We start from the raw sequence: 21,899 nt of genomic DNA, 5'->3' as shown, positions 1-21,899 counted from the left end.
GAAATCCTTTACAATGGGAGGTGGCTACTGAGGAACTTTTGAGGTAAAATATCTTTCTTTTTTACATAGAGATGTTCAGGTGATATTTTCTAATCAGCTTTTTACAGCTATGCTGCATCACTTTCAAGTGTTTAAACATTTGGGTATTATGGCCCTTTAAGGAGTTTAGCATAAGTGTGGATTTATCAGCAGATTTTAGGAACTGTTCTTGTTCCTGTTCACTTGCCATCTTCACCCCTTGGATGAGGTATTCTGATATATATTGTTATATAAAAATGAGAACTGAATTCATGTTTGGGGTAAAATGTGATTAATTTTAAATTTTAGCACACATTAACTAGATCACTTTGGTCACGTTGTTGAAGAGACTATATAAACTACAAATGTTAATTAGTTTATAATTTGTACAATTCACAGATTATCTTAAAGGTGGTTTGGCACATCCCTTTCTACTGATCTGCAGAAACAACCAAGCTTTGTCCCTGCATGAACATGTTACCAAACTAGGTTTTACTTTCATGCTTTTTTTTCCAGTCCCAGAGCCATTATTGAATGAGCTACAGAAGAAAAAAGACAGATGTGCAGTTTTATAGATTTATTAATAATATATTATTTAATAATATACATTAATACATGACTTGTCTAAAAGAGCCAATTCTGGAGTTAATGGCTCCCCAGTCATTGTATCTCTTGTATTCTCCAGGTCTCAGGTAGTACTGGCGCCCCCTGTAGTTGGGTTCCTCATAGAACATCCAGTGACCATCAAACACATTGCAGGAGTGGATGTCATTATAATGGAATTGTTCATAGACATGAGGACAATCTTCGGTGAACTCCATCATCTGACCTCTGAAGTCTTCTCTCTCATAGATTCTAATTCTAAAAGGACCACGATGCTTTATTGAAAAAAAAAAGAAAGAAAGAAAATAATGAAATATATATATGTTTACCCAACAACTTTAAAAATGCAAATTTAATGTATAGAATTGTGTTTCTTCTAATGTCTTAAACTTTCAAGCATAATAAATTCCAAAGGGGTATTAAAGTAATTTTTTTGACTTTACCATTTGAGTTTAGAAACATGTATGCCCCCTAACTAAAACTCTTTTTAGTGTTTATGTCTGGGAAACTTTGTCTATATTCACCCGAAAATCTGATGTTTGTCCTTATCATCCAGTAAATAATTGATACTTGAGTATCCACTTAAACGTCATCATTTTTTATTAAAAATATTTTAATGTGTTTAGTTTCTAGTCTTTTATATAGATGAACATTTTTTTGTCCTTGATGTCATTATAATCATGCCCTTTGCTTTGACCATAAATTTAGGGGGTGCCAAAAAAAAATAGTGACCACAAAGCTATATGATGAATAGACATGTTTGGGAACCACATGTTCGATTACACATCTTTTTTTATTTTTTTATATAACTATATAAATTTCTCTCCTGGTTAGATCCATGAACATGTTAATAACAAGCTGTCTGGAAAATGCAAGGCAAGAATGTTACTAAAATGAATGCTCAACGCGCATCTTTCTAGGACCACCACTAGTAAGCAGGAAACAATAATACATGAAAATGATCAAATATTCAAATGCTATGAAACAAGCTGGTATAGATGTCTGCACTGTAGAAAAATATCTATTCTCTAGCTTAACCAATATATTGTAACTAATTCATACTTGTGGAGTTAGACGGCAGGATCTGATGGAGTCATTGTAACCCATCCATTTCTGGAAATCAGGATATTCCCCTCTCCTAAGATAGTACTGGTGTCCCCTATAATTTGGCTGTTCATAAAGAATCCAGTTGCCATTTTCTACACGAATGGAATTGCAGCGGCTGAAATATGAGGTCAGGTCTGAACAATCCGAGCTGCACTCATAGGAGCGGCCCTGAAAGTTCTTGTCTTCATAGAAGATGATCTGCAGAGATAAGATTACATTTTATATAACCATGTTCTATACCTCTGCACAATGTAATTCTTAATTGACTGTGCTGTTTGAAGAAATATGTACAGAAATATACATCAGCACTAGAACAGAGAACAATTTGACCTTAAACAAGAAATAAGGGTTGATAGTTTGCCTCCTTACCTTAACCATTTTAGTTGGTGTTCTGGAGCAAGAGATTGCTGCTGTTTAAAGGCAAGAATGCATCTCTTTTATAAACCCTCTGCTGCTGATGTCTGCATACGTTTAAAAGGACAATGACCCTTTTTCTGTCTACTATGGCAAATGTATAGCATTAGTGCTTTATTTGTATGCCCTTCTGTATGTTTTGCCTATTGTTTCCATAAATTCTATAAGAGAAAAGGTATTTAACTAAAGAAAAACAAAAAGTAAGCACTGTCAATTGATTTTTGCTATGTAGTTGCGTCGTCGCATATGTAAGTATAAGAAACTGAAAGCAAATCATTTCAATAAAATAAAGAGCTAATAACTTTTAGAAGTATTTTACATAAATATTATTTAGAAGTTTAAAGGTGTTTTTAATATGTACATGAATGAATCAATAATTAATTGTTTATTTATTTATTAGAAACTATACCTTAAAAAGGAGAGGTTAATGTCTACATTTGAATGGGGTTTGATTAGAGCTGTTTTGATAAGAACATAACTAACTAACCGTAACTTATTTAATTTTTACATTAATGTTTAATAGTGGTCCCAGTGTATATTTGATTAACAAATGTTGAAAATTTACAAAAAAGGGGAACCTCTGGTACAGTTAGGGTTTGATCACATTATTGGGGACATTGTTGACATTTACTGTCTCTCCTACAAAAACAATTGCAACTCACAACTAATAAAAATATTGGTACAAAAAATAAAATAAAGGAACATACCATTACATCCTATGTGAAGAACAAAAGGCAGTTAGCTCAAGAAAACAATCCTTTTTCAAGAGTGTTTGACTCTTACTCCAGACAAAAGTCAGATTAAAGGGACAGTCTACACCAAGGGCGCGATCCGATATACGGCATACTTTTCGGCGCAAGCAAGGTAACCCGCGCTGCCCGTAGTTTCACCTCGCACATCTGGGTATCCAATATACCCCGCCGGCAGTTGCTAAAGTGCCGTAAGTCGGACAAACTAGCGATGTCCAGAAATAAGTGTAAGTACAAATTTCTGGAGTCACCAGTAAGTTACGGCACTTTAGAAACTGCCGGCGCCTAAAAAAACTAGCTAAACTTTTAAATCTCCCGTAACTGTCTAACACGCTTCCCAAAAATAGCCCGACACGTATACCCCTCTATCCGCAATCCCCCCCCCCTCACTCCTAACAATAAATGTATTAACCCCTAGACCGACAACCCGCCACAATGCAATAAGCCTAATTATTAACCCCTAAACCGCCATAGCCCACACCGCAATAAACCTATCCTAGTATTAATCCCTAAATCTGACCCCCCTACACCGCCGCCACCTATATTAAATGTATTACCCCCTAATCTGACCCCCCTACACCGCCGCCACCTATATTAAATATATTAACGCCTAATCTGACCCCCTCTACACCGCCGCCACCTATATTATATGTATTACCCCCTAATCTGACCCCCCCTACACCGCCACCACCTATATTAAATGTATTACCCCCTAACCTGACCCCCCTACACCGCCACCTATATTAAATATATTACCCCCTAAACCTAAGTCTAACCCTAACACCCCCTAACTTAATTATTATTTAAATTAATCTAAATAATATTAATATTATTAAATAAATTATTCCTATTTAAAACTAAATACTTACTTATAAAATAAACCCTAAGATAGCTACAATATAATTAATAATTACATTGTAGCTATTTTAGGGTTTATATTTATTTTACAGGCAACTTTGTATTTATTTTAGCTAGGTACAATAGCTATTAAATAGTTAATAATGATTTAATAGCTACCTAGTTAAAATAATTACAAAATTACCTGTAAAATAAATCCTAACCTAAGTTACAAATACACCTAACACTACACTATCAATAAATTAATTAAATAAACTACAATTATCTAAACTAAAATACAATTAAATAAACTAAACTATATTACAAAAACAAACAAACACTAAATTACCAAAAATAAAAAATATTACAAGAAGTTTAATCTAATTACACCTAATATAAGGCCCCTAATAAAATAAAAAGCCCCCCAAAATAATAAAATTTCCCTACCCTAAACTAAATTACAAATAGTCCAGTTTCCTCTCACTTCCTCTCTATGGGTCATAATATTAGCTAACTTAGGTTTCAAATTTTAGAGCAGGTAGATAGGCCCAGACAAGGTGGAGATAGGGAGCAGTTACTAAAAACCAGGGAAATGTTTTGGATATATAAATTGGAATCAATGAGGCCAAAAGGAATGAACAAAGATTTTGATTGGAGTCTTTTTTTCTAGAAGAAAATTGTATACTATAAAGAGAAACTTTTTGGATTGACATGTTTAAATAACATAGAGTTGTGTTAAATGTACTGTATAACAGTTATGCATATTACCTCTTTTTAATTATATGTACATGGGTTTTAAATAATGTTTTTAAAGAAAATGTTTTGTATGAATATTTATTCACCCCCTGTGCTGAATTTGTAATACATTGAATGTTTGTAGCTACAAGGTGGCACTGTTGTGCAATCAATTTAGCACAGGAAGATGAATAACAGGTGAGGGTATATAAAGGCATTTACCTGTGTATGTCCAATTATACATCACTAAGAGCCTAGGTGAAATAAAGGTTATTTTAAAGAATTCTTGGTGGCTGGAATACATTTTGTTTTTTCAAAATTACAAATAGCCCTTAAAAGGGCCTTTTGCGGGGCATTGCCCCAAAGTAATCAGCTTTATTACCAGCCCTTAAAAGGGCCTTTTGCGGGGCATTGCCCCAAAGTAATCAGCTTTTTTACCTGTAAAAAAAAGATCAACCCCCCCCCCCACATTACAACCCACCACCCACACACCCCTACTCTAAAACCCACGATCCCCCCTTAAAAAACCTAAGTCTAACCCCCAAGTGGTCCTTACCTGTCCTGAAGACCGTCGGAAAAGGTCCTGTTCCAGGCGGTGAACTCTTCTTCCAAGCGGCGACCTCTTCTTTTTCCAGGAACCAGCTGGCGCGGAGCGGAGGAGTTGAAGACCGATGATCGCGGAGCTGAAGACCGTCGATGCTGGAACTGAAGACTGCAGAGCCATGGAGCATGGAGGATCCTCTTCATGCGATCTCTGCCGTACACTGAATAGGAATTCAAGGTACGTGATTAAAAATGGCGTCCCTTGAATTCCTATTGGCTGATTTGAGCCTTCAAATTCAAATCAGACAATCAGATTAGAGCTACTGTAATTCTATTGGCTGATTTGAATAGCCAATAGAATAAGAGCTACTGTAATTCTATTGGCTGATTTGAATAGCCAATAGAATGTCAGTAGCTCTTATTCTATTGGCTATTCAAATCAGCCAATAGAATTACAGTAGCTCTCATCCTATTGGCTGATTTGAATTTGAAGGCTCAAATCAGCCAATAGGAATTCAAGGGACACCATTTTTAATTGCGTACCTTCCTTGAATTCCTATTCAGGGTACGGCAGAGATCGTATGAAGAGGTCCACGCTCCATGGCTCCGCGGTCTTCAGTTCCAGCGTCGCCGGTCTTCAGTTCCAGCGTCGCTGGTCTTCAGTTCCAGAGTCGACGGTCTTCAGCTCCGCGGTCATCGGTCTTCAACTCCTCCGCTTGGAAGAAGACTTCACCGCCTGGAACAGGACCTTCTCCGCCGGTCTTCAGGACAGGTAAGGACCACTTGGGGGTTAGACTTAGGTTTTTTTAAGGAGGGATCGGGTGGGTTTTAGAGTAGGGGTGTGTGGGTGGTGGGTTGTAATGTGGGGGGGATTGTTCTTTTTTTTACAGGTAAAAGAGCTGATTACTTTGGGGCAATGCCCCGCAAAAGGCCCTTTTAAGGGCTGGTAATAGAGCTGATTACTTTGGGGCAATGCCCCGCAAAAGGGCTTTTTTTATTTTATTAGGGGGATTAGATTAGGTGTAATTAGATTAAACTTCTTGTAATATTTTTTTATTTTTTGTAATTTAGTGTTTGGTTTTTTTTGTAATATAGTTTAGTTTATTTAATTGTATTTTAGTTTAGATAATTGTAGTTTATTTAATTAATTTATTGATAGTGTAGTGTTAGGTGTATTTGTAACTTTGGTTAGGATTTATTTTACAGGTAATTTTGTAATTGTTTTAACTAGGTAGCTATTAAATAGTTATTAACTATTTAATAGCTATTGTACCTAGCTAAAATAAATACAAAGTTGCCTGTAAAATAAATATAAACCCTAAAATAGCTACAATGTAATTATTAATTATATTGTATCTATCTTAGGGTTTATTTTATAGGTAAGTATTTAGTTTTAAATAGGAAAAATGTAGTTAATAATATTAATATTATTTAGATTAATTTAAATAATAATTAAGTTAGGGGGTGTTAGGGTTAGACTTAGGTTTAGGGGGTAATATATTTAATATAGGTGGCGGCGGTATAGGGGGGTCAGATTAGGGGGTAATATATTTAATATAGGTAGTGGCGGTGTAGGGGGGTCAGATTAGGGGGTAATATATTTAATATAGGTGGCGGCGGTGTAGGGTGGTCAGATTGGGTTAATATATTTAATATAGGTGGCGGCGGTGTAGGGGGGTCAGATTAGGGGGTAATACATTTAATGTAGGTGGCGGCGGGGTCCAGGAGCGGCGGTTTAGGGGTTAAACACTTTATTAGGTATTGCGTTGGGGGATTGCGGTTGACAGGTAGATAGACATTGCGCATCCGTTACGGTGCTCCAATACTCAACGCAAGGCTTGCTATGCCTGCATTTTGTGGCAAGGTGAAAATGGAGTAAGATTTCTCCATTTTCTCCACGTAAGTCCTTACGCTGTATATTGGATACCAAACTGCGCATGTTTTGTATGTCAGTTTATGGGCCAAAAAACTACGGGCGAAGGCAGAAATTTACGAGCGTAACTTCTATGTTACGCCATATATGTGATACCAAACTCGCGCAAAATCTGGCGTTGCCGGATTCTGTGGGCGACGCTGCATATCGGTTGGGGCCCCAGAATTATTATTGTTTAAAAAGATAGATTTATCCCTTTATTACCTATTCACTAGTTTTGCACAACCAACACAGTTATATAAATACACTTTTTACCTCTGTGATTACCTTGTATCTAAGCCTCTGCAAACTGCCCCCATATTTCAGTTATTTTGACAGACTTACATTTTAGCCAATCGCTAGCTCACCTGAACTCCACGTGCATGAGCACAGTGTTATCTATATGATACACATGAACTAACACCGTCTAGTGGTGAAAAACTGTCAAAATGCCCTGAGAGAAGAGGCAGCCTTCAAGGGCTTAGAAATTAGCATATGAACCTCCTAGGTTTAGCTTCCAACTAAGAATACCAAGAGGACAAAGAAATATTGGTGATAAAAGTAAATTGGAAAATTGTTTAAAATTACATTCTCTATCTGAATCATGAAAGTTCATTTTGGACTAGACTGTCCCTTTAAATCTAAGTGTGGCTGGATTAAATATAATAGAAATGATTCCTCCACTATCTGCATCAATAAACCTTAGTCAAAATCTACCAGTCCATAATTTTAGCAATAATCCATTTACCTATAGACTGCACAACAACTGCAAAAATTCCTAACCATTACCCTACAGCATATTAACCTTTTCCTACCTTAATTACAAGAAACCCTTACTCATGCACCTCTACCCTTCAATTAATGCTAACTGTAAGGTTCAAACTGCAATTAACCTCTTTCAACCCTAACAAGTTACCCCAAGGACAAACTTTTGCTAAACAATCCTAAAAATATCCATAATGCCCCCTGTGGAACAGCCTAAAACACAAAACACATAAATAAAAAAAAAACATACACTTTGGTGATATTTATGTAATATATTTATTTCCAAAATTACTTAATAGTAGTGCACTTAAATGATTTGATTAGCCCCTTATATAAAAGTAGCAATTTTTGATGACATGTAATTGTCTGATAATGGTTGGTTGCATTTCTTGTGTTCGCAATGTTTATTTAATTAGAAGGTGGGTAATCTGTAGAGATGTGCATTTGGTTTTGTCACAAATGCAAATTTGTGATGAAACAGGGATATTCGTTTTGTTTATGAATGCGCCCACAAATGTAAAGAAAATGAATAAATGCTGACAAAAATTTGTCAGAATTAATTTGTTTCCTTTAAATACGTAAATACTTACCTTTGGCATGCTGGAGAGCCACCCTAACCCCACGTGTGAAGGAAACTGACTGCTATTATTTAACACAGTCAAAAAACTGTTGTTTTTTTTAAAATCTACACTACTGTTACACCAGATATGAGTGGTGGCACTGGGCAAGTGGGCACAGTATACGCTGTGAGCCTGACACACACGCTGACAGGCAGGCAACTGCAATTAGATTACACAGGAAAAAAAAAAGCAGACATGTTCTAGCCCTAAAAAGGGCTTTTTGGGGTGCTGTCCTTACAGCAGAGATCAGATGATTCCTTCAGGACTGTAGTGGACACTGAATACACTAGCCTAGCTATCGATTTCCCTATTAAATTAGCAGCAGCTACACTGTCCCTCCTCTCACTAAGAATGCAGCTTCCGAATGAATCTAAAATGGATGCTGTTCAGGAGGTAGGAGGGTCTGGGAGGGAGGGTCTGCTGCTGATTGGCTGGAATGTGTCTGCTGACTGTGAGGTACAGGGTCAAAGTTTTACTCAATGATGACGAATAGGGGGCGGATCGAACATCGCATATGTTCGCCCGCCGCAGCGAACGCGAACAAGCTATGTTCGCCGGGAACTATTCGCCGGTGAACTATTCGAGACATCACTACGTATTACCTTAGATACAGGACTGCAGGAACAATCTCCTGACATTTGTGTTCATATTGTTCACAAACTCAAAAGCTACGGAGTAGCATGTAGATATCACAATGTGTCCACTTTCCATAGACTGGCAATGGAGATTTCTCAGTGCCAATGTAGATAGTCACCAGGTACCAACCAGAAAAAAAATTCTGCTCTTGGTTTGTTGTAGCAAACACATTCACTTCATAACTCTGGTTAACAGTTAACGCAAGTCAAAAAGTTACGTAAAACACATTAAAAAAACTGTTGCCTAGATTACAAGTTTGGCGTTAGCCTTAAAAAGCAGCGTTAAGGGGTCCTAACGCTGCTTTTTAATGCCCGCTGGTATTACGAGTCAGGTAGGTACAGGTGTACCGTTCACTTTTTTTCTGCAACTTTTCCATACCGCAAATCCCCTTACGTCAATTGCGTATCCTATCTTTTTAATGGGATTTTCCTAATGCCGGTATTACAAGTCTTGGAAAAAGTGAGCGGTACAGCCTCTACCTCCAAGACTCCTACTGCATATAAAAGTCAGTAGTTAAGAGTTTTATGGGCTAATGCCAGAACATAAAGCTCTTAACTAAAGTGCTATAAAGTACACTAACACCCATAAACTACCTATTAACCCCTAAACCGAGGCCCCCCCCCCACATCACAAACACTATAATATACATTTTTAACCCCTAATCTGCCGACCGGACATCGCTGCCACCTATGTTATACTTCTGAACCCATAAACTGCTGCCCCTAACATCGCCAACACCTAAATTATATTTATTAACCCCTAATCCGCCCCCCCCAACATCGCTGCAACCTACCTACACTTCTTAACCCCTAATCTGCCGACCGGACATCGCCGCCACTATAATAAATGTATTAACATCTAAACCGCCGCACTCCCGCCTCGCAAACACTATAATAAATTTTATTAACCCCTAATCTGCCGTCCCTAACATCGCCACCTACCTACAATTATTAACCCCTAATCTGCCGCCCCCAATGTCGCCGCTACTATTATAAAGTTATTAACTCCTAAACCTAAGTCTAACCCTAATCCTAACACCCCCTAAATTAAATATAATTTAAATAAATCTAAATAAAATTACTATAATTAAATACATTAATCCTATTTAAAACTAAATACTTACCTATAAAATAAACCCTAATATAGCTACAATATAACTAATAGTTACATTGTAGCTATTTTATGATTTATTTTTATTTTACCTGCAACTTTGTATTTATTTTAACTAGGTACAATAGTTATTAAATAGTTATTAACTATTTAATAACTACCTAGCTAAAATAAAGACAAAATTACCTGTAAAATAAACCCTAACCTAAGTTACAATTACACCTAACACTATACTATCAATAAATAAATTAACTAAATTAAATTAAACTAATTACAATTAAATTAAATAAACTAAATTATGAAAAAAACACTAAATTACAGAAAATAAAAAAGAAATTACAATTTTTTAAAACTATTTACACCTAATCTAATCCCCCTAATAAAATAAAAAAGCCCCCCAAAATAAGAAAATTCCCTACCCTATACTAAATTACAAAAGTAATCAGCTCTTTTACCAGCCCTTAAAATGGCTTTTTGCCGGGCATTGCCCCAAAGTAATCAGCTCTTTTACCTGTAAAAAAAAATACAAGACCCCCCCAACATTAAAACCCACCACCCACATACCCCTACTCTAAAACCCACCCAATCCCCCCTTAAAAAACCTAACACTAACCCCCTGAAGATCACCCTACCTTGAGTCGTGTTCACCCAGCCGGGCTGAATTCTTCATCCAATCCGGGCGATGTGGCCCTCCATCCGGCAGAAGTCTTCATCCAAGCGGGGTAGAAGAGGTACTCCATCCGGCAGAAGTTTTCATCCTAGTGGGGTAGAAGAGGTCCTCCATCCGGCAGAAGTCTTCATCCAAGCAGGGCAGAAGAGGTCCTCCATCCGACAGTCTTCATCCATCCGCGGCTCCATCTTCAAGACCTCTGACGCGGAACATCCTCCACGGCTGACGGACTAGCGACAAATGAAGGTTCCTTTAAATGACATCATCCAAGATGGCATCCCTCAAATTCCGATTGGCTGATAGGATTCTATCAGCCAATCGGAATTAAGGTAGGAAAAATCTGATTGGCTGATTCAATCAGCCAATTGGATTGACCTTGCATTCTATTGGCTGATCGGAACAGCCAATAGAATGTGAGGTCAATCCGATTGGCAGATTTTTCCTACCTTAATTGCGATTGGCTGATAGAATCCTATCAGCCAATCGGAATTCGAGGGAAGCTATCTTGGATGACGTCATTTAAAGGAACCTTCATTCATTAGTCCGTCGGCCGAGGAGGATGTTCTGTGTTGGAGGTCTTGTAGATGGAGCCGCAGATGGATGAAGACTTCTGCCGGATGGAGGACCTCTTCTGCCCCGCTTGGATGAAGACTTCTGCCGGATGGAGGACCTCTTCTGCCCCGCTTGGATGAAGACTTCTGCCTGATGGAGGACCTCTTCTGCCCCGCTTGGATAAAGACTTCGCCCGGATTGGATGAAGAATTCGGCCCGGCTGGGTGAACATGGCTCAAGGTAGGGTGATCTTCAGGGGGTTAGTGTTAGGTTTTTTTTAAGGGGGGATTGGGTGGGTTTTAGAGTAGGGGTGTGTGGGTGGTGGGTTTTAATGTTGGGGAGGTCTTGTATTTTTTTTTACAGACAAAAGAGCTGATTACTTTGAGGAAATGCCTCACAAAAGGCCATTTTAAGGGCTGGTAAAAGAGCTGATTACTTTTGTAATTTAGTATAGGGTAGGGAATTTTTTTATTTTCGGGGGCTTTTTATTTTATTAGGGGGATTAGATTAGGTGTAATTAGTTTAAAAAAAATTGTGATTTCTTTTTTATTTTCTGTAATATAGTGTGTTTTTTTGTAATTTAGTTTATTTAATTTAATTGTAATTAGTTTAATTTAATTTAGTTAATTTATTTATTGATAGTGTAGTGTTAGGTGTAATTGTAACTTAGGTTAGGGTTTATTTTACAGGTAATTTTGTCTTTATTTTAGCTAGGTAGTTATTAAATAGTTAATAACTATTTAATAACTATTGTACCTAGTTAAAATAAATACAAAGTTGCCTGTAAAAAATAAATAAATCCTAAAATAGCTACAATGTAACTATTAGTTATATTGCAGCTATATTAGGGTTTATTTTATAGGTAAGCATTTAGTTTTAAATAGGATTAATGTATTTAATTATAGTAATTTTGTTTAGATTTATTTAAATTATATTTAAGTTAGGGGGGTGTTAGGGTTAAGGTTAGACTTAGGTTTAGGGGTTAATAACTTTATTATAGTAGCGGCGATGTTGGGGGCGGCAGATTAGGGGTTAATAAATATAATGTAGGTGTCGGCGATGTTGGGGGCAGTAGATTAGGGGTTCATAAGTATAATGTAGGTGGCGGCGGTGTCCGGAGCGGCAGATTAGGGGTTAATAGTATAATACAGGTGGCGACGATGTTGGGGACGGCAGATTAGGGGTTAATAAGTGTAAGGTTAGGGGTGTTTAGACTCGGGGTTCATGTTAGGGTGTTAGGTGCAGACATATTTTTTCTTTCCCCATAGGAAACAATGGGACTGCGTTAAGAGCTGAACGCTGCTTTTTTGCAGGTGTTTTTTCAGCCAAATCTTCCTATGGGGAAATTGACGTGCACGAGCACGTTTAGCCAGCTTTCTGCTACCATAAGCAACGCTGGTATTACAGTGAGAAGTGGAGCTAAATTTTCCTCAACGCTCACTTTACTGAGGCTAACACAGCCATTCAGAAAACTTGTAATACCAGCGTTGTTTAAAGTGAGCGTTGGAAAAAAAAGGAGCAGTAGCTCCGCAAGTTTTTATCGACAAAACTTGTAATCTAGCCATGTGTTAGACTACAATTTTTTGTTTCAATAAAAATTTTAAAACAAAAAAATAATTAAAAAAAAACATTTAAAACTTACACTCATAGAAACACTGTCTAATAAAAATGATTAAAAGATATGATGTCTCAGGTGATAGAAAAAAAGGCATACAAAGGACTTTAACATACTGATACTGTACATACACATGTCTAAATATGTATATTATATATACTTATATATATATATATATATATATATGTATTTATATGTGTATATATGTATTTACAGACATATATATACATATAAATACATATGTATACATATTTAGACATATTTATACGTGCATTGGAGCCCTTTGCAGTAAAGTAGTTGAAAACATGTAAAATCATATTTATGCAATATTCATATTTAATAAAGGTTTTAACTATGTATTTAATGTAAATATTTCACATTCCAATGTTCTTTACATATGAAAATATGTTCTATGTATTTATAAATAGATATTCCCATGTTTATCTGTATATATCTATACCTATATATAATTCTAAATATATACGTGTACATTACCACAAAAAAAACAGATATATGTAAAAATATGTATTTATCAATAAATTAAAGATATACTTCTATGTGAAGAACATTGGAATGTGAAATATTATTAACATGCCGGGTTAGCGCACATGGATATACGCAACCTGGTTTACCTGACTTGGGTTTTTTTTCCAACTTTTCGTACACCATTGAAGTCTATGGGGTGAAACGCTAAATCTGTTGTGATATTCCAGGTTTGGATTTTTTACCTTGTCAGGTTAGTGCTCCAGAAAAAACTTTTTACTTTCCTCTTATAATACGCCCACTACCCGCCGCGTGCAAAAAGCCTCCGCCTAGCGGAGTTCACATGCAAGCAGGAGCAATAAAAAGTGCCCACCTATTAATCTAGCCCTAAATAGTTCTCTATCACATGCAAGTCCTTATCACCGCACCCTCATTATTGATATATGTCATAAAACCCTCATTTTAAAGATGGGTGTCCAAACACTCAAGTAAGGGATTTCATGTTATAGCTGATAATTGATCTCCAGGCAGTAACACATCATAATGTTATCAATTTATTCACATCAATGATATATGTGTTTTTTTTACAATCCCTCACTGATGTATGACTGACATGTAACCGGATTCAGGAAGGGACAGCTGCAGACAAATAAGTAAAAAAAAAATTAACATCGAGCAGAAATGAAGTAAATGTAATTGGTGTCATTTAAAAAAGAAAGTGTTTGTGTATAAAAAAATGTTTTTTCCTTTTCAATGCTTGATATCCTAAGACTCCTCCTAAGGTCTTTCGGCTTTCAAGGCTGCTGGGAAATATTGTGCGTATTGTTAGGTGAGTGTTGAACATTAACAACCAGCAGGGCCGGACTAGGAAAAAAAGCAGCCCTGGAAAATTTGGAGACCAGTCCTATTTTCCGCTGACTCAGTATAATGCGCATACCCCATTTTTCTCAAAGGGGATTACTGGGATACTCCTTCCCCCAAATTTGTTTTTAGAATTATATTATATTAGTTTGTTTTACAAAAAATTCCAGATTGTTGTTAAATAGGCACTCTGCTACCCAATTTCATTGATTAAACACCCCTTTATATTGTAGCTTTCCAGCCCCAGCTGCTGCAGCCCACCAGGAAATCTCCTGGTATCCTGGCTTGAAAGTTGCTGTATAGTTCTAAGGTTAATACACTGTACCAGATATATGAAAAATGTCAACTAATAACAGAATTGTGCTTCCTTTTGTATATCTTTAACTAGGTATGCTTTCTTTTCCTATCTTTAAAATTTGAATAATTATCCTTGCACACTCCCTTCATGTCTTAGGACTAGCATTCTTTACAGTGGGGCATAAATACTTAGGACATTTTGAGGTTTCTTCATTTTTTATAGATATGTTCAGGGGATATTTTCTAGTTAGATTTTTACAGCTATGCTGCATCACTTTCATGTGCTTCAACATTTGGGTATCATATACCTGTAAACATTATTCTTACCCACACTGCATCTTTCCCTGTCACTTCACCACGTCCTGCTCTTAGATCAACACTCCCACTTTTGTGCTAGACCTATATGTACAGTGATCTTACCCTATGTGTATTCACACTCTGACTGCAAGAACTACAACAATTATGAGGCCAAACAGTATTATATTACTGTAGTTCTTGTAGTGTAAACATGCATAGGGTAAGATAACTGTGCATATAGATCTAGAACTTGGCAGGGCTTTTTTACATAATTGCTGCAGCTTTTATTTTTCTACTCTCTGTATTTCTGTCGCATCATTACCATAATAACTGCGGATTTTGGAGCAATTTGCACTGTGTATTACTTGGTTTGTCTGAGGTACTCAGTAAATAATTATGTGTGCATCCACTTAGTTTCTTTCTGCATTCACTTAACATAATTTTTTGATACAACCTATCAGAAAACGCTATTCCATCACATACAATTGGGCCTCCTTTTTACTACTATCAGAGTTATTCCTAATTACCCTCATTATCTGTGAGATCCTTACTGAGGAACCAAAAGGCCAGATAGAACAGAATGCCTAACAATGACTAAGACTTTTACTTCTAGTGTTGAGAACATACCATCAGTGCTTTGCAAACATTCGGCTAGAAAAAGTTGTGCTTTTTAATGCCCGCTGGTATTACGAGTCTTGCAGGTACAGGTGTACTGCTCACTTTTTTGTCCAGACTTGGAAATACCGCAAATCCACTTACATAAATTGCGTATCCTCTTTTTTCAATGGGACTTGCATAGCGCCGGTATTACGAGTCTGACAAAAAGTGCAAAAGTACACCCTCTCCTGTCAAGCCTGGTACCGCATTTTAAACCCACCCAATACCCCCTTAAAAAAACCTAACATTAACCCCTTGAAGATCACCTTAGCGGGAGAAGTCTTCATCCAACCGGGCCGAAGTCCTCAACGAAGCCGGGAGAAGTCTTCATCCAAGTCGGGCGAAGTGGTCCTCCAGACGGGCAGAAGTCTTCATCCAGACGGCATCTTCTATCTTCATCCATCCGGCGCGGAGCTGGTCTATCTTCAAGACATCCAACGCGGAGCATCCTCTTCAATCGACGGCTAACACAGAATGAAGGTACCTTTAAGTGACGTCATCCAAGATGGCATCCCTTCAATTCCGATTGGCTGATAGAATTCTATCAGCCAATCGGAATAAAGGTAGAAAAATCCTATTGGCTGATGCAATCAGCCAATAGAATGCGAGCTCAATCCTATTGGATCTGTAAAACTGTGACTGTCGGAGTGTGTAGGCCGCAATTAATCAAAAGACTTCCGCAGACACAGAAAGAAAATGGCATTCGTTCCCGCCACTTCGGCCTACTCTCCTCTATTCTTCAAGGCGACTATCAATCCAAACTCCGGTAAGTAACACGTACCTCCTGGCCAGTTACGCCATTTGGAAGCATGGGAACAAGTGAATGTAGGCTTCTAGGTCTCAGAGTAGGCCCTGGTGATATGTGAGCTGTCGACCCCCGGCACTAACAGGCCTCCGCAACGGGGGGGGGGGAGAAGAAAAAAAGGACTGCAGCTGTTTGCTTGACTTCTGGAATTGAGCCAGACCCTCTGGAGTGTCGTATATCTTTTTATTAGATCTCTCAGTAGTCCTCGTGGCTATCGTAGCAGATAGCAAATGCTTTCAAATACATGGGCCGGCACCCAAATGAGCACTGGCTTGACGGGGAACTTTTGTAATGCAGCTGAGGTGAGTGAAATCTCCAGAGTGGAGCCCTGACCCTCCCGGAGAACTGTGTGGAAGTTGCGAGAGTCCCTGCGTGTCTAGATCAGTGCGTAGGGTAGCAGCAGCTACTTGCTTCATGAGTGCACTTAAGCAAGAAGGGACCAATTCAAGGCGGCACACCTGACGATCTCTCACGGCACACTAGTGTGCCACGGCACAGTGGTTGAAAATCACTGAATTATGGTATACTTCTATGTTTAAGCAAATAAATAATAAACACTTTCTCAGTATGAGTTCCCAAAATAAACAATGTAAATATAACAAAAATTATGGTGATCCAATAACATTATGTACAATGAATTCAACATATATATTGTCTCCCTTCCTTTGAGGTTTCCTTGGACCCTTCTTTACATTGGACTATATCCTTTATTACATATTGCTATCAATTGGACTATATCCTTTATCACATATTGTTACACATTGTTACATAGTGTTAGTGGATCACCATTATTTGTTGTGACACTTCTGTGATTAGTGTGTTATACTGAATTATGCAAGAATACAATAAAGCACACTGATACAGGCTGCTATAATAAGAGTTTGTATACATGCCAAATATAATTTTTTTACCAAATTTATTGATTTAATAGAAATGGTAGACTTGTCTGAAAGACCTGATTCTGGAATTCATGGCTCCCCAGTCAGAGTATCTCCTGTACTCCCCAGGTCTCAGGTAGTACTGACAACCCCTGTAAGTGGGCTCCTCTTAGAACATCCAGTAGCCATTAAATACATTGCAGGAGTGGATGTCAGATCAGCAATCAGCCAATAGGATTGAGCTTGCATTCTATTGGCTGATTGGAACAGCCAATAGAATGCAAGCTCAATCCTATTGGCTGATCCAATATATATATATATATATATATATATACACACACAAAGATTATTAGATCATCCTAGTAGCATGCAGATATCACAGCAGGGAGACATATCTGTTAAGGTGTAAAGTAGGGGATAATCGCGGGATCATACAAGAAGACATATGCAGAAATAGTATACATGTGACATATAACAGAATCCTTTATATAGTAGTTAACAAGATAGCTATGGTAACAAAATGTAGTAACCCTAGGTTGTAAGCCATTATTGAGTGCAAAGATTTCTTTTAAATTAAATCTTAAGATGTATGATCTAGGCAGGCTAGAATATTTGTTAGACTAGTCCAGTAGACCTGTGGTTAAGTTAGTAACTGGCTATTTTCCCCCCAAGTCTCTATCAAGTGAATTATATTGCATTGTGTCACAAACTCTAAATACGGATTAAGTATTTTGGCATTTGAAACATCATGAAAGAAGCTAGAAAATGCACATGTACAATTTGTAACACTGAATAAGTTGGCTTTGTAGAAAGATTAACCAATACTTATCTATGAGACCAAAACAGACCAAATTTAGTTGTCTTTATCTGTGTTGTTAGTACAGGCTAATAACCTATTAGGTATGATGGCCTAACTCAAAAAGTAGCTGAGCTTGTGCTATGCAGCAAATATGGATCTGCTGAGGATGGCATATGACAATTGGGTTTCAATTCACACTTGCCAAAAACATATTACCCCAAGTATTATATAAACAGATGAATAGAGGTAAGCCATTAAGAAGTGGTAAAGCATAATCATCCAACATATTAACACATAAACATGCACAAATGCTAGCAAGGAATATAGGTACAACTATAATTTACATTTAACATACAGTCTCCAAATAGATGCTTAAATATCCATGTTCAGTCTGTTTTCAAGCCTTAATGCCTTCATGCACGACTGAGTCCTAACAGCTCTTTGAGGTAAGACAGGGTTCTACTGTTATGATCCTAAGCAATTGGAGGGTTATGTCGCACAGAGAACTCAGTCCACTACAGACTGCAAGGTAAAACGAATCTCCTTATACCGGACCCAGGTATCAAATTCAGTCCTCCATACTAACTGCCCAGTGACCTGTAGATTAGTCCCCTATGACAGTTTTAGCCCATTCCAACTCTGAGACATAAATTATGCTTTCTCTCATTTTCAGTTCCCTGTAGGGAGGTATGCCTTAGTACTTGCTGAGCAGATATACCTCGATGTGTTAGTAAGTAGGAACCGGTGCCCATGGTATCAAGGCAGGTGTCAGTCAATACCCCCATTGTGGATAGTCCCTGCTGATCTTGAGAAGACGGCGTCACTTTAGCTAGTGATCGTTTCAGTGCTAGGACTCCACACTGCATCAGGGTCATGTACCGGCCCGGATCTGATGCATCAGCAATCTCCGATGAGCGGACTCTGATTCCTGGAGTGACAGCTTGAAATTGGGCTGGGCGATCATGGTGACTAGGTAAGGCCGTGGAAAGCATGTCATCATGTGCGCGCACACCAGGAGAACACAGTGTCTCTTCCAGTTCTGGCTCTACTTCATCGGGTAGCGGGAGGTAAAGGTCTGGCGTGCGTCCCTGCTCACCTATCTCAGTGTACAGTGTAGACCTGTCAGAGGGGATCTCTGAGTGTTCCTGGATTTTCCCTGCAAATGTAGCGCGTCTCTCGCCCCACAATACAAGATCTGTGTTCTGAGCCTCATGCCTTAGTTGCGGTACAAGGGCTAGTAGTAGCGACATTAGGTCTTCTTTTAAGCTCTTGAAGTGCCGCTCTAGTAGGTGTTGCGAGCATTGTTCCCATAAGTCTAGGGCTTCCATATCCGTAGGTTCCCCACGTGGCGTAGCTTGAAGATGAGTATCGGCAATGAGCTCACTAAATGGCGTATCTTCGATTTCTTTAGGTGAAAGATGGACAAAGTTAGGTGTCTAGTATGTAATGCGGGAAGTTTGGGCCCTTAGTATGCAATTTAAATTCAATAATTATATCTGATGGCCCAGAGCTTCACAGACACACGTCCAGTTGCCTCAGCAGTCGGCTCCGCCCCCTTAACAGAGTATTTTAAGGAGCGCATAAAAAGAAGGCTAAGGTGATATTAATTATAGATAATTTATAGAGAAATGTATAAAATTTAACATTTATTTGTGGTTTTAGAATCTCATCATAAAATTAAAAGTAAAACATAAAATTAACAGTAAAACATGGATCCATGTAGCAAAACAGATAAACGACAAGTAGTGCACTAAGAGCAAATAGAAACTATATACAGGATGATAAAAGTCACGTATATGGTGTTAGTCTATTAACTCAAGATAGAAAAAAGTACTATGTGTCACTTTAATACACTAACACCATATACGTGACGTTTATCATTCTGTATACAGTTTCTGTTTGCTTTTAGTGCACTACTTGTCGTATATCTGTTTTGCTACATGGATCCATGTTTTAGTGTTAATTTTATGTTTTACTTTTAATGTTTATGTTGAGTTTCTAAAACCACAAATAAATGTTAAATTTTATACATTTCTCTTTACATTATCTATATCTAATATCACCTTAGCCTTCTTTTTAGGCACGCCTCAAAATATTCTTTAGTGTAAGCTAGGTAATATTCGAATTATGCAATATTCTAAATAGAAACATTAGAATTGATATATTTGTATCTATTATGTATCAATTACTAAATTCCCTACCACATGAACTATTGAATAGTATTTGTTAAATCGAATGTTACATTAGAAATTTCGAATGTGGACATTCGATCTCATTATGAACATTTTAAGAATATTCGTTCTTATCAACATTCGATTATGTAAATCGAATTTAAGCAATAACATTCGTTCTAACATTCAAATTCGAGTATAGACACATTCAACCATCCCTACCTAAAGCATGTTGTTTGCACTATTTATTTACACTAATGTACAATACTTACTTGAGGACAGGATCAAATAGATTCATTGTAACCCATCCATTGTTGGAAATTGGAATATTCTCCCTTGTTAAGATAATACTGGTATCCTCTGAAATTGGGATGCTCATAGAGTATCCAGTTTCCACTTTTCACCCAGATTGAGTTGCAGCGGCTGAAATATAAGGTCAGGTCAGAACATTCAGAGTTGCACTCATGAGAGCGACCCTGGAAGTTCATGTCCTCATTGAAGATGATCTGTATGGTCAAAGATAATGATTATAAATGTGTATGTACTATATGTATGATGAATAAAGATGATTAAGCCATCATTATATAATATGTCAATACAACACTTGGCATTTATAGAGTACCTTTTGATTAAATTATTGCTCATTCAACTTGTTTACTAATTAATCCCTTAATTAAATATTTATTATGCTAAAATTCAGTTATTGCAATAAGCACGCACAACACTCAAGATACCAATTAACAATTAGAAGGTAAAAAGCTATTTTTTTTTATTATTACAGGTCATTATTGTAATAAATATTTCGAATTACTTTCTCACCTTTCCCATTATGATTTTGCTGATACTTGTGTTAACGTTTGCTGCAATAGGACATTGGCAATGGCTATATATATATATATATATATATATATATATATATTGGAAAAAGAGACTGATAGAAAAGTTAGGGCGCAAATAATATCTTAAACTATAGTATATAGACAAACAAATAATAATAATATATATATAGTGTCTTAAAATATATAATGTAATTAAATATCAAATTCTAACTCAGCTAGAAGGAATGTAGATACACTTTATATAATAGAACCACTTGATGGATTAGTGCAATGATATGTTATATCCCTGTTGTGGATTCAACAAGATACAGTAAATGGACACAATTAAGGTAAATCAATAGATTAAGCACTTGCTAGACTAAGTGTGCACTAAACACAAGTCAATATATTCTCAAAAAAAATAAATGAAAAATAGAAAATAAAATAAAATAAAATAAAAGCAATTCATACATAGCACAGTAAAAAGCAATACATGTAAAAGTTAATGTTATATAAAATGAATGATCATCATAATAAAAAAGTATCAGAGACTGCCTTCTTCCAAAATGCAGGTCTCTTAAGGGGTGTCTACTTACACTCCTTTACCTCAATCAGTATGAGGTAAGTGCCGCGCAGTATCAGTAGAAAACTCCCTTGGATCTCCAGCTGTTCAAAGAATAGGATAACGACTTGCAGGACTTAGATCAAAATGCTTTTCTTTGTAGGAGTAATATTACCCCCTCCAGATGGCCATAAGCATGTAAAACAAATGAAAATAATAATAGTGCAACCCCGTATGTAAAGTGTAACAATTACTTTATTTAATACAGTGCACTCACATTTAACATTATGTGTTAAAAATTCAAGTCAAATGTATTATATATATATATATACATCAACTTTTGCTGATGCCTGCATAGGTTGAGAATAATTCTGACCTTTTCTGC

The 21,899-nt window shown here is 37.1% G+C and overlaps 1 protein-coding gene across 1 annotated transcript; it reads right to left on the bottom strand.

Annotated features, from left to right (window-relative positions):
* Positions 1-580: 580 nt before the first annotated feature.
* On the bottom strand, positions 581-1,935 carry LOC128638590 (gamma-crystallin 1-like; the record flags this gene model as incomplete). The annotated part of the gene is made up of 2 exons (XM_053690643.1): positions 581-896; positions 1,684-1,935. Coding segments are annotated over 2 exons (522 nt in total), but the record flags the coding sequence as incomplete, so codon positions are not given.
* Between the last annotated feature and the right edge of the window lie 19,964 nt (positions 1,936-21,899).

Source organism: Bombina bombina, chromosome 1, assembly GCF_027579735.1.
Source record: "Bombina bombina isolate aBomBom1 chromosome 1, aBomBom1.pri, whole genome shotgun sequence".
NCBI classification, from domain to species: domain Eukaryota; kingdom Metazoa; phylum Chordata; class Amphibia; order Anura; family Bombinatoridae; genus Bombina; species Bombina bombina.
This window is presented reverse-complemented; position numbering and strand designations above follow the sequence as displayed.